This window comes from Arachis hypogaea, chromosome 11 (assembly GCF_003086295.3).
Source record: "Arachis hypogaea cultivar Tifrunner chromosome 11, arahy.Tifrunner.gnm2.J5K5, whole genome shotgun sequence".
NCBI classification, from domain to species: domain Eukaryota; kingdom Viridiplantae; phylum Streptophyta; class Magnoliopsida; order Fabales; family Fabaceae; genus Arachis; species Arachis hypogaea.
Window position 1 is genome coordinate 17,346,600 of NC_092046.1, and position 13,266 is coordinate 17,359,865.

The 13,266-nt window shown below is 33.7% G+C and overlaps 2 protein-coding genes across 2 annotated transcripts; both read left to right on the forward strand.

Annotated features, from left to right (window-relative positions):
* The first annotated feature begins 509 nt into the window (after positions 1 to 509).
* On the forward strand, positions 510 to 4,957 carry LOC112720438 (uncharacterized). Its single transcript, XM_025771378.3, has 3 exons — positions 510 to 1,036; positions 1,240 to 1,369; positions 4,359 to 4,957. The coding sequence occupies exons 1-3, from the start codon at positions 647 to 649 to the stop codon at positions 4,583 to 4,585; spliced, it is 747 nt and encodes a 248-aa protein (XP_025627163.1). The 5' UTR covers positions 510 to 646; the 3' UTR covers positions 4,586 to 4,957.
* A 2,615-nt stretch (positions 4,958 to 7,572) lies between these two features.
* LOC112720439 (mitogen-activated protein kinase kinase kinase 5) lies at positions 7,573 to 12,702 on the forward strand. Its single transcript, XM_072206530.1, has 11 exons — positions 7,573 to 8,428; positions 8,735 to 9,307; positions 9,719 to 9,806; positions 10,223 to 10,285; positions 10,383 to 10,546; positions 10,687 to 10,762; positions 11,227 to 11,286; positions 11,373 to 11,501; positions 11,654 to 11,863; positions 11,943 to 12,266; positions 12,365 to 12,702. The coding sequence occupies exons 1-10, from the start codon at positions 7,956 to 7,958 to the stop codon at positions 12,099 to 12,101; spliced, it is 1,995 nt and encodes a 664-aa protein (XP_072062631.1). The 5' UTR covers positions 7,573 to 7,955; the 3' UTR covers positions 12,102 to 12,266; positions 12,365 to 12,702.
* The last annotated feature ends 564 nt before the right edge of the window (positions 12,703 to 13,266 follow it).

Genomic DNA, 13,266 nt, shown 5'->3' on the forward strand with positions numbered 1-13,266 from the left:
GGAGTATTTTATTAGACTTATAATATTTTTTCAAGAGATAATAATACAGTCCAAAATTTTCCATCACTTTGTTTTTTTTTTTTTTTTTTATATTACACTATAATGCATACACCTTTCTCTTAGTGATAGCTTGGATTCGAATCCGGTACACTTTTCAGCAAAACGTACTTATTTTGTTTTTTGATTTTTTGGTCGAATGGATTGAACCGTTTTTAATTCTAGGCATCACACACTCACACACACATTTAAATTTAAAGGTTCTACCTATTAGTTGAACACCACCAAAATTTAAACTCAGATGTAACATATTAAGCCACTCAACTAAAGCCTCACTTGCAGACCTCATTTGTTTTTTTTTTTTGGTCGATGAGACCTCATTTGTTAGAGTTAAGAAAATTTGTCGCAAGGTATTGGGCCAAATGATCTACGCTAGGCCCATAACATCTCATTTAGTAGGTTCCGGAGACAATGGTTACCAAACCCAGAGGTGAGAAAAAACAAAAAACCCAAGCACCTAGCCTCGGAACCTTAACGGCTTAACCCCTTAATTCTCAAAACCCTCTCTCTCTCTCTCTCTCTCTCTCTCTCTCTCTCTCCCCAAACCCCATTTCCGCATTGCAGCAGGAACACTGATAAAAAGACGCTCATGGCGCAGCGGTGGCGCTCCGCCGCCGGTCACCTCAGAACGGTGGCGGCGGCTACCCGTCGGGGACCATCATCATTCCGGAGTTCTTGTTATCACACGATCCAAGCGATCCCGAGAGAGTTCACCGGCAGCAGAGTCTCTGCAAGGGAAAGAACGCAAGGTCGAATCCCTGCCGTGGTTTTCTTCCAGACCCTTCTAGAAAAGGATCCTACAACTCGGCCTTCATTTTCTTCGAAGAAGCATTTGGTCACCGTTGAGAGGAAGCAGATTAAGACCATACTCAAATCCCCTGACGCCTTTTCCTTTTGCTCCACACGTTTTCCTCTGCAGATCCGTGCTGGCTCAGGATCCTCCCATTTGCTTGAATCCGGAACTGTTCTTCCCATCAAGGTTTTATACTTCGATATATATTTTCAAAAATGATTTTTTTTTTTTTTCATTTTATTTTCAGACTTTTGTGATATTTCATTTAGGTGTTATTTTGTTGGAATTATATTTTTTTGGTGCCAAAATAGTGGTTTGCTCTTTTTTATTTTTTCAACACAAAAATGGAATGCGATTTATTTATTTTTTAATATTTATGTGGCCTGTAGATTCACAGGGACGAGGAGAGTGGGAAGGTTCTGAATCTGGTGTTTGTTTGGGCTGAAGATGGGATGAATTTGAAGGTTGATGTTCCTGTTGTGTTCAAAGGCGAAGATGTTTGTCTTGGTGTTCAGAAAGGTACTTCTTTTTGGCTTTCATCTACAGTTTATTGGTGTGGAAATTTCAGTCACTGTGACAATTTAGGCGTCATTTGACAATATTTGGGTTAGTAGGGAATGAAATATGAATATCATCAACACTACTTAGTTGCTTGCTTAAAGTGGTTTTGATGCATTATATATATATAGTTTTAGATCAAGGTCTTTAGTGCAAGTATCATGAATAAACAATAACAATAAACGCATAAAACGCTCAAATGACATAGTTTCTCCATACTCACTTAGAGGTGGTGGGTTCGAGCCTCATTCCTAACTTTGAAAAAAAAAAAATAAACGCATAAAACTAGGCCGAGAAAATCTGCAGTGCCAGAGCCAAATTCTGTTGATATTGATGATGACATCACACTATTCATGGTGATGTGGTGCCTATCTCCGGGTGTTTGGTAGAAGATGGAAGGAAAAGCTGGGGAAGGAAAGGGATGAAGCAACAGACCTTATTCACACACCCCATTTGGGGGGTCACAAAATACAATGTGCGCAATGGCAAGGAGCGGCTTCAGTGTCCTTTGCTTTCCTTGCCCCTTCCTCCTAATAAACCTCTTCCAAACATGATCTTGTTGAACTGCTCATGCCACTCCTCACCCTTCAGTCCTCTGCCAACACTTCCAAAGTATTTTTCTTGGCTGAGGGACGCTGTAGGTTTTAAATATTTATCGATTGTAATTTTTTTTATGAGATTGGCAAATGTCAAATTTCTTGGAAAAATACTTTGCTATTAAAATTTGCATATGTTAAACATGAATTAAAGATATAAGAACTTCCAACAATTTAGACATAGATTGTTCTTTGTTATCCATTTTTCAAATGATTTTGGCATAACTTTAGTGTCGAAGATATTGAGGATATCATAAATTTAATTGCACGCCTTCCGTTCTTTTATTTTCCCTTCATTTTAATTATATGGACCTTGTTCTCTATAATCTATTCCCCATTTTTAAGCTGTTTGGAAAGTTTTATGTGAAATTGCAAAATATGGAACTTCAGCAATCTCTCAGTGTGAACAAGAGCAATTGTTAACTCTTTTTATTTCAAAGGTTTGTAATCATTGAATTAGCATTTAGCAAATAAATTGCTATGTAAGACCTCTATAGGATAGACTGCAAGTTGATTGCGTTTCTGTTGGGGATCATGCCTCTTATTCGGCCTTGGTACTAGTAGTCAAAAAGGCATGAAAGAAGGTAGTAGATTGGTAGAAGGCATTTGTTGAGTAGATAGGAACCAAACGAACTAGGAGTCTAGGAGAATAAAGGATCTCCAAATTAATTGGGAATTTTTCTACCCAAATGAGACTTTGTAAGAATTTGTCTAAGCAGTTCTCTGAGGAAGAAGAGCGCGAGTATGTATGGTTGTTTGGATAACGAAAAGAACACACTCAAAAAGGAGGCAATTGAACTAAGAGTCTAAGACTAATGTGTTCTTGACATTTTCTTTGAATTAATACTTTCTTCCATTTTCTTGCTCTATTTTGAGAAGATACTATAATCAGTTTCTACAAAAGTTCTGAAAATATATCTGTTTGAAATTTGGATTATTTTTAAATATACAAATTATACAATATGTGAAAACTGAAAAGTGATTGTTTAGCCCCAAGAAAATTATGTTATGCTAAAAGAAAGAATCATGTCCAAAGGCACCCTTAGATGTTTTGCATGTTAACACCCTGAGTTAAGCCCTTCAATGGACTGTTTGCATGTTACCTTGTGAAAATATGGGCAACATGGAAATTCTAGATTTAGATGCCTTCTACGTGGGGTTATCTTGTTGCCTTTCTTTAATTGATTCTAATATCTTCCAGTACCAATCAAACTTTTATTTCAATATCACTCTTTATAGCAATTCATTCTTTCATTCATTATTAGCACACTGTGTGTTTTATTAGCTTGTAATATTCTTTTTCACAATGGCCATTTATTACATAGAGCTGTGTTTAAAAATTTCTAATGAGTAAAGTATCGTTTTTGTCCTTAATGTTTGGGTAAGTCTCAAAGTTGTCCCTAACGTTTGAATCGTCCTATTTAAGTCCCTAACGTTTCAAAATTGACTCAATGTTGTTTTGCCGTTAGGAATCTGTTAACGGAATTGACGGCGGGACAAAATTGAGACGATTTTGAAACGTTAGGGACTTAAATAGGACGAACACGTTGGGGACAAAAACAATACATAGAAATAAATTTTAATTTTATCCTTCAATAATATCAATTTTTTACGGTACATAGTTATTCAATTATTTTTTAATAACATCTAAGTAAATTACACTTAATCACATTAATTTTATTCTAAATAAATTCATTTTTTATAATTTTATTCTTAAAAATTTTTACTCATCATAAAATGTTTGTAAAATGACTAGTACATAAACTTGTTGGGAAAAAAAATGATACATATACAATACAGTAATGTGATTCTAGTCATTTTATAAACATTTCATGATGAATAAAAATCTTTGAGAGTAAAATTATAAAAAAAGATAAATTTATTTAGAATAAAAGTAATGTGATTAAGTGTAATTTACTTAAATGTGATTAAAAAATAATCGAATAATTATGTACCGTAAAAGATCGATATTAGTAAAGGATAAAATTAAAATTTATTTCTATGTATCGTTTTTGTTTCCAACGTTTTCGTCCTATTTAAGTCCCTAACGTTTCAAAATCGTCTCAATTTTGTCCCGCCATCAATTCCGTTAACAGATTCTTAACGGACAACATTGAGTCAATTTTGAAACGTTAGGGACATAAATAGGACGATTCAAACGTTAGGGATAACTTTGAGACTCACTCCAAACGTTGGGGATAAAAACGATACTTTACTCAATTTTTAATCAATTCCCTATAGTCTAAAAGACGATTTAGCGTGCCATTTAAAATATCTGGTCTTTTTTTAAATAGCTAAGTTGGCTTCAATGTGTTATAGTGCTAGCATGATATTAACTTTGAATGCCTTTACAGGGGGGATGTTAAATAAGATCAGAACTAGCGTAAAATATCTCTGTCCATCAGAGCATATTCCTTCAAAAATTGAGGTGGACGTGAGTAATCTTGATATTGAAGATAAGATATTCATCCGCGATATTGAGGTTCATCCATCCTTGAAGCTTCTGAGCAAGAATGAAAACATGCCCATATGTAAAGTAGTTCCAACAAGTTTGGGACACCAAGCGAAGGAGGATCAATGATCTCAGAGTCCTTATATGTTATATTATTCAACAGGAGAAATGCCAAGGGACAGATTCAATTTCCAAATAAAGAGGTGTAGTTTGGTGGGTATGCTGTAGCAGCGATGAGTGCAAGCACCTGCATGTTACAACTGTTTTATATTAGTATAGGCGGCTTTTGAATTTTGATTTCCATGCAATTTTCTTATCGAATTTACGACTTAGATGTAAGTTCTTGAAGATGAATTGCCATGCAAGTCTCCAAACGTCTGTTTACACAGGACCATCTTAGATTGACCCAATTTCTCTTCCCTATCTTTCTTTAATGATGTTGGGAGTACTGAGGAACAAGATTAAATCTTCATTTTGGTCCTGAAAGTTATTTCTTTCTAACATCTTAGACTAAAATTACAATTTAGTTTCTGAAATTAAAAAGTTATTCAATCAGTATCAAATATATATATATATTTTTACGTATAGTGGGAATTGAAGACAAGTTTGGTGTATACATTTTTTTTCCCCTAAAATACTCTTTAGTATTAGATTAAATTATATATTTTTGTCTTTGAAGTTTGTTAAAAATTTTAAAAATACTTCTAAGTTTTATTATTATTACAACACTTTTATTTTACTATTTATAGGATTTGAACATAAAACCTTTTAGTTTGTGCTAGGAATGTTACATTTTAGAGTTTCATTGACTAGTATATGATCGGATGGTGCATTTTCAAATTTGAGAAAATTTAGTCATATATGCATGTACAAAAATGCTGTGTTACCAAATTACGTAACCACAAGAGGAACTCCTAGCAAATCAAGAACACAATCTAAAACCACTCCCATAACCACCGGTATCCTTCCATTTAGCAGCGATTTCGAAAACAACCTCCAAATCTCCGCAGCAAAGCAACGTGTTTCTAGCAATGGTATATGATATGTGAGGTATGAAACCTGATTACAAACAATTAAGAAATATTTTTCTAAGATGAGAAGAGTTTTTACAAAGTGAAATATATATATATATATATATGAGAACTAGAACAATGAACACTTTGATATTTTTCGAGCAGTACTTTGTTAGTTCTTTTGGGGTTCCTTTGACAGTTTGACTCATATATTGTGGTAGAGTCATTTGTCCATTGGGATTTCGTTCCTCTTTCAATGTTACATCATTCTATACTCTAAATGGAAAGGATGCTTGTATTTTTGGTTTAGATGCCTTTTCCATTTAAGGCAGTTTCGTCCTATAATGTATATAGCGGAGAGAAAAATATTTTAAATTGCTGGCTTATTGAGAGAGTGAATGATTAAATTAATATTCGAAAGATCACTTCTTCTTCAAATTAGTTTTTAAAATATTTTTTTAATCAAATTCTTTCTTTAAAGATTTTAAGTTAGTTATTTTAGTCCTTTCGTCACTTTCATTGCTAATGACATCAAAATTTGTTGATGTGATAGGTTAAATGACACTACAACACATATTTAGTAGTCTTAATTGGCGACTATCGTAATAAGTTTATGAAATTAGATCAAATTAACTCCAAATTGAGGGATTCCAATGCCTCAAGTTCTTCCTTCAATTAGGTTTTGATTTGATTTAATTTCATAAACTTATCATATTAATAGTCAATTAAAATATGTGTTGTAGTATCACTTAAGGTTCCACATTAATAAATTTTGGTGTCGTCAACAAAAAAAAAATGACAGAAGAACTAACTCGATTAATTTAAAATCTTTAAAGGACGAATTTAACCATTATCCTCTCAAAAAGTATATTGAGCCAAAACTATCTATTTTTTATGCAATACTATTATTCGCAGCACCATTTATGAAATCCAATTTCATGTGTTCTTTTATTTTTGAGGTATAAGAAAGTAACTTTTCCCATTTCTTAAATAGATTGATAATTTAAAAAGTCATTTTGAGGTTGTGACTTTGTAGTGTCGGATGGAAATGGATCTTTTTAATTGTTAAAAAAAAATTAAAGGTATAAAATGTAATCTTTAATCTTTTATTGTTCTCTCTCTCATATTTATTTTCGGCCGTACTTATAAAATTAATGATGATAAATCATATTTTATTTTTTTAATTATTAAAAAAATTGAAAGGATGGATTCCTCAATCTTTCCCATGTATCAATTTAATCTAATTTACATATACGACTTTGAAAATAATTCTCTAGTAATTTCAAAGCATTTGAGCATCTTGTTATATTAAAATTAATAAAATATTTAATTAAAGTAAAAATCTCATCCGTATAAAGAAAAATAGTTTAATATTCAAATACCTAAAAGGCTAAAACCTCATTTAGATAACCAAAGGACAAGACGGTAAAAAGAGTAGCCTAATCCATGGAAGTGATGAAACTAAAGATGTGTGGATACTAATACAGGACACAATACAACATGAAATATAAAATATTTTTTAAATAAATTATAATAATATTTTAATATTTTATTAATATTAAAATATAAATTAATTTTTAATTATTTTTAATATTTTTTAATTATATAAATTATTTAAAATATATTTTATTTTAATAATTAATAATATATATTAATTTAAATTTATTTTAATAATACATATTAAGAATAAAATTAAACATACTAATATATAATAATATTTAAATATATCTAAATATATTTAAATTTTAGTCACAAAAAAAAAAATATATATATATATATATTTGAATTTTATTTTTATTTTTTATTAAGACATAATTAAATAAAAAAATACAATATATGTAAAATATATCTAACACAATAACACACAAATTAAAGAAGTGTCGTTGCTTGATAGGATGAAACAATATGCAACTTGAACTCGGTAATAAAAACACGAAACTGTAAAAGGCGAGTGTGAGTAAATTAATTGGGTATGGGGTGAGTTGTTTGTGTGCATTATCTGGCGGGAACTAAAGCACATAGCTATAGGCCTATAGCTACCGCCTACCGCCTACCGCCTACCGCCTACCGCGTCCAAAATAGCACAACCCCTTATTTCACGCCGACATAATAGTTTTGTTACAACAAAATAAAAACAAAGCGAGAGAAATCGAGAGAAAGAGAGAGAGAGCTCGACTTAGAGGGTAGTTTTCTTCTCTGTTTCTCTATCTCTCTCGAAAGCCAGAAATCTAGAACCATATCCACTAATAAGATCACCGCCCTAACGAAAAAGAAACTGCCAAAATCTTTAATGAAGGGACAAAGGTTTTGTTAGGACGCTAGAATAACCACCATGTTAATTAATACACGAAAGATTAACATTCCTTCTCCCTTGCATTTTGCTCCATGAATCGTTATCATCATTCCATTTCTTCAAATAAAATTTTGAATAAAACAACAGGGGAATTAGAACTCTTGATCTTATCTTCATTGTTCGAGAAATAACCATGCGGTGGATACACCTTACGTTTACCAAAGACAAAGACAAAAACAACTATTACGCTTCTTCTTCTTCTTCCTCCTCCTCTTCTTCTTCTTCCGTCGTTGAAAACCACAAGAAAGCATGGCGGTTCCGCAACGGGAACAAGAAGCGTCTCAACAACGATGGAAAGTCCGCTAACAGTTACAAGAAGCATGTTGACGTGGAAGAGGAGGCTGCCGTGGCGATTACGACAACCTCTCCTTCCGGCATTCGCACCACATCCACCTCCTCCTCTGCGTCAGCGTCTTCCTCCTCTTCCTCCGCCATGCCTCTCCCGTTGCCTTTGCCGCAGCGTGATGCAGAATGTCGCCAACCGTCACCTGTAAGAACCTCCAGCGGCGCTAGCTCCAATGGCTATCGATCCGCGGAGGATCGCGATCAAACTGATGCTGCGGCAGCTGTCAACGGTTCATCCTTCACGGGCTTCAAGATGAGGAGGTATTGTTTATTGAATAACGTAATGCCACTTGAAAACCTAATTTGTGTGCAATTATTGAAAGGTTTTGTCTCTTTACAAAATAGAATCACGGAATGTATATATGATTCTGTATTCTGATTGATTGCCAAAATGGACTAAAACTTCTGTTAGGATTATTGCATGGACCAGTGTCAATGTTTAATTTTTCTGAAGCTGTTAGAATTATTCCTTATGTTTTTGTTTCTTTATACTAGCAATATCAATATGCCCTGCGAAATGGATATCGTAAGAATTCTTTTTTTTTTTTTCCCCGAATATTGTTGCAGTGTTTTTGCTAGCAACCGAGACACAAGGCGGAAGGCTGATCAGGTAGAAAATCGCTTGTCACCGAGATCTCAAGAAAACTATTGCTTAAGCCACTCCGGCAGGAGTGGTTCGAGTAGTCCCTTTGCAAGTCCCAAGATCAGTCCGTGTAGCACAGATGATTTCGTGCCATATCATTATGTGGCTCCAAAAGGAAACCAATTCTGGTCTGCACCGGAGATAACTAATTCAGAATCATCCATTCATCCAATCTTTGATTTATCGGCGTCTGGCACCGAAACCTCGCCAAAGGGAAGACCTCAGCTACTCCATGTTAAGAGCTCAAGTGGACCTCCATCACCCTTGCACGGCGGCATGATGAATGAGACTGCATCAGCGCGCCGGGCTGAAGGTAATTCTGTCAGTGTCCACCGTTTACCCCTGCCTCCCATGCCCAACTCACCTACCCTAACCGCTGCAACTACCTACTCCCACGCCCCGGGGAGATCAGAATCTTTGCCAATGAAAAGCCAATGGAAGAAAGGGAAACTTATTGGTCGTGGCACGTTTGGAAGTGTTTATGTTGGCACTAATAGGTATGTATATAAATTTAGTTACATTGAATTCTTATAGTTTTACCAAATTTGTAATTAAATCTCTATAGTTTAAACAAAAATGTTATTTGTACGCTAAAATAGCCATTATTTATCTGTGTAGTTTAGCTCATTTTTAATGCGTATTTTGTATTTCAAGATATATTATTTATCTGTGTAGTTTAGCTCATTTTTAATGCGTATTTTGTATTTCAAGATATATTATACATAGTGGCTGATTTTAGTGTATACCTAGTATAATTATAGTTTAAAATCATTCAGTTAGGTTCCTATACTGTTTGAATTTTCTAATTAGGTCCTGACCGTATCCAAATTTGTTAAAGTTTTTATGTACTTGATGCTCTTCTCTTCAGTCTCTTCAAAGGATTTGAAATAATTTTCTCTTCTTGATAGAGAAACTGGAGCATTGTGTGCTGTGAAAGAAGTAGAATTATGTCACGAGGATCCAACTTCCATAGAGTCTATAAAGCAGTTAGAGCAGGTTGGTTATTCATTACTTTGAGTTCTCTTAGCATACATACATAAACAATGGGATATGGTGGATTTGTGATTATGATGATCAAAATGTTTAATCATGAAAAGTATGGTGAACAATGCAACTCTTTTAGTTGTAATACTTGATCATAAAAAATAATTCTAGTTCCTAGGAAGATAAGAGGCCTAGTTTAAGTTAACTGGTCAATTATTTACTTAATTTACCTATTTTCTTTGTCTGATGCCATATATTTTTTCATGATAACTCTTAAATTTCATAGATACTGTCCAATTACATTAATGTGGTTCTCATTACCTGATCTTTTTAATGAATTGGAAATAAAATCTTGTGCTAATAAATTATGAAACAATGGAAGGTGGTGCATTCTTTATCCTTATTACTAACCTTTACCTATTTTTCAGGAAATTAAAGTTCTTAGCCAACTGAAACATTCAAATATTGTGCAGTACTATGGTAGTGAAGTAGTAAGTGATCTTCTACTTGAACCTTAGGTACCCAACATTGATAATTTATTTCTATTACAACCTCAACCTTATAACATCATTATGTTATTTTTCATAGGTTGAAGACAAATTCAATATTTATCTGGAATATGTACATCCTGGTTCAATTAATAAATATGTCCGCGACCATTGTGGCGCCATAACAGAATCGGTCGTTAGGAATTTTACTCGCCATATTCTTTCGGGGTTGGCATACTTGCATAGCAAGAAAACAATTCATAGGTACGGACCCATGCTCGGTATGCTCATACTAGCTGCAGCTTGAAACCTATGTACATAGATACACAAGTATTCAATTACTTTTTTTCTGGAAAACTGTTTCCTGTAACATAATTGTTTTGTTCATTTTGGATTATGAATAGGGACATTAAAGGGGCTAATTTGCTTGTCGATTCGGCAGGAGTTGTCAAACTTGCTGATTTTGGAATGGCAAAGCATGTGAGTTCCAAGTATCCTCCTAGCAATAATTACTTTGTCTTGTGTCATGTCTGCAAGGTTCCTTAAACTAATTGGTTTTGAAACTTAGGCATTAGAACACACAGGATTTAAGTTAAAAGGCTCAAACTTATTGCTTTTAAAAAACTATCTATTGGTTGAGATTTCTAATGTCCTGATCTCTTAAAGTAGACTAAGTTGTCTCTCAGTAGAAGATTTTAATAATAAGGTCCTTAATCTGCTAGTTTTCCTTTCTTAAATTATGTTTATTCATGATCTGATGTTTATTATATGTAGTTGAAATGAGATCCTTCCTTAAGGGTAACCTATTGATCAGTTTGAATCTCTGGACTACTTAGAAAATTTTTAATTTCCTTTTTCTTTTTTTTTTTTTAGTTGCACTTCCATGATTTAACCGTTAATCTTTATATTTGATGAAAATAATTTTGAACCTCGATGTTACACAGCTTAATGGATATGAAGGTAATCTCTCTTTGAAGGGAAGTCCATATTGGATGGCTCCAGAGGTATCTTATTCTTATTCTACGTTCCTCTCTGATACCTTAATCCATTCCTCTGTAATTCATTGACAATCCAATCAATTCTGTTACAGCTTATGCAGACTGTTGTTATGCATAAGGATAACAACTCGGATCTAGCTTATGCTACTGATATTTGGAGCCTCGGTTGTACAATCATTGAAATGTTCAATGGGAAGCCTCCATGGAGCGAGTTCGAAGGAGTAAGCATAGCTAAATTTTCTGTCATCTCTTTTCAATTTATTAAGCTCTGTCTAAATTATAAGCAAATAATAGTACATGATAAGTTTTTAAGACGATGTTTGTGTACAAGTCCATAACTTCCTTTCAATTTTAATTTGATACAATTATGCAGGCTGCAGCAATGTTTAAGGTTATGAAAGATACCCCGCCTATACCGGAAACATTGTCATCCGAAGGCAAAGATTTCTTGAGGTGCTGCTTTAGAAGAAATCCGGCAGAGCGACCTACTGCTGCAATGTTACTCGAACATCGATTTTTGAAGAACTCTCAACCGATGGATGTTACACCTTCCACTCAATTGTACAATGGAACAACAATCATGGTACATAATATAACTCTCCTGCTGCTTTATATTTGCCAAAATCATTCAGTTCGCAACTAAGTTTTTCTTATGTTTGCAGGATAAAACTCTAGGCCCTCATAGTCCCACAGGGCATCTAGAAAATATACCTGATCAGATATCTATCACGTGCGAGAAGATTGCGAAGTTGAAAGCTGCAGAGCGGCGAGGAATTCTTATTCCTAACTTGGATATCTTGCCAGCATTCCAAAGACAATAACTAGTTAGCTACATCCTCTCCTTGATCTTTCGCTCTTCGTCCCCCGTCCCCTGTAGCTCAACCCCTTAAGCATGATTTTTTTGTGTGCTGGAATTGAGCAAATATCTCACAATGTAGCTTCTGCATAACATCACTAAAATATATGGAGAAGGAAAAGAGAAAATGGTATTTTTCTTTTTTCTGATCACTCTTGTTAATGGAATTTTCATCATTTATGATAACAATTGGGCTTGTTTAACTAATCAACATATGGAATCTTGTAGGTTACTTGCTTCTATTGAGGTTCTTCATCAAGATTATCACTAAAAGAGTGATGTTGCTTCTAGAAGAAGGTATGTTGCATGCAACAGATCATAGTAGCAGTTTTTGTATTATAGTAATGTTTATGCTTGACTTAGAAGATTGCAGCAATTAACCTTCTAAGCAAAGGGAATAATTCTCCCTCCATCAGCATTACAATGAATTGAATATGTAAATATAATTAGGATACACCTTTCCTAGTTTTGATGGTGATTGTGATTATGACATGGGAGGGGCAGTGTATGTTAGTCAACTCCAGTTGTTATATTTTTAATAATGATACTTGAAGATTGGAATATTAGTCTTAGATTGTAAAAAAATTGCCCTGCCCGGCCAAACAAAGGAAAAAAGAACACAAGAGCATACTCTTATGAATTCACCCATAAAGCAGCGCGTACCAATTTACACGTATTGCGTATCAATTTATCTGCCTATCGGAACATCATATATATATTTTTTATATAAAATATTTTATTTACTAATAACATACTGCGTACCGCGTATCCATTCCCGTATCGGAATGTATATTGTATTCCATGAAACTTTACACAATAGTTGCAACATTTGAATGCTCTACTTGTCCTAATTAAGATGGAAGAATAAATAATCTGGGTGTATTTTTTAATATGTTTCTAAATTCTAAAGCTATCCTCAACAAAAACATTTGCTTGATAATATATTATCATTGAATGATGTAACTCAACTGTAAAAAGTTATTTAAAGAAATAAAGAATGTCTCGTATCTATAAATACTCTCGAAATTTTATCTTTAAAAAAATGAGACTTGTAATATATTTATTAACTTGACCATTCACCACTAATACTAAGCAGCTTTAATAATTTCTCATAAAAATTTGAAAGTATG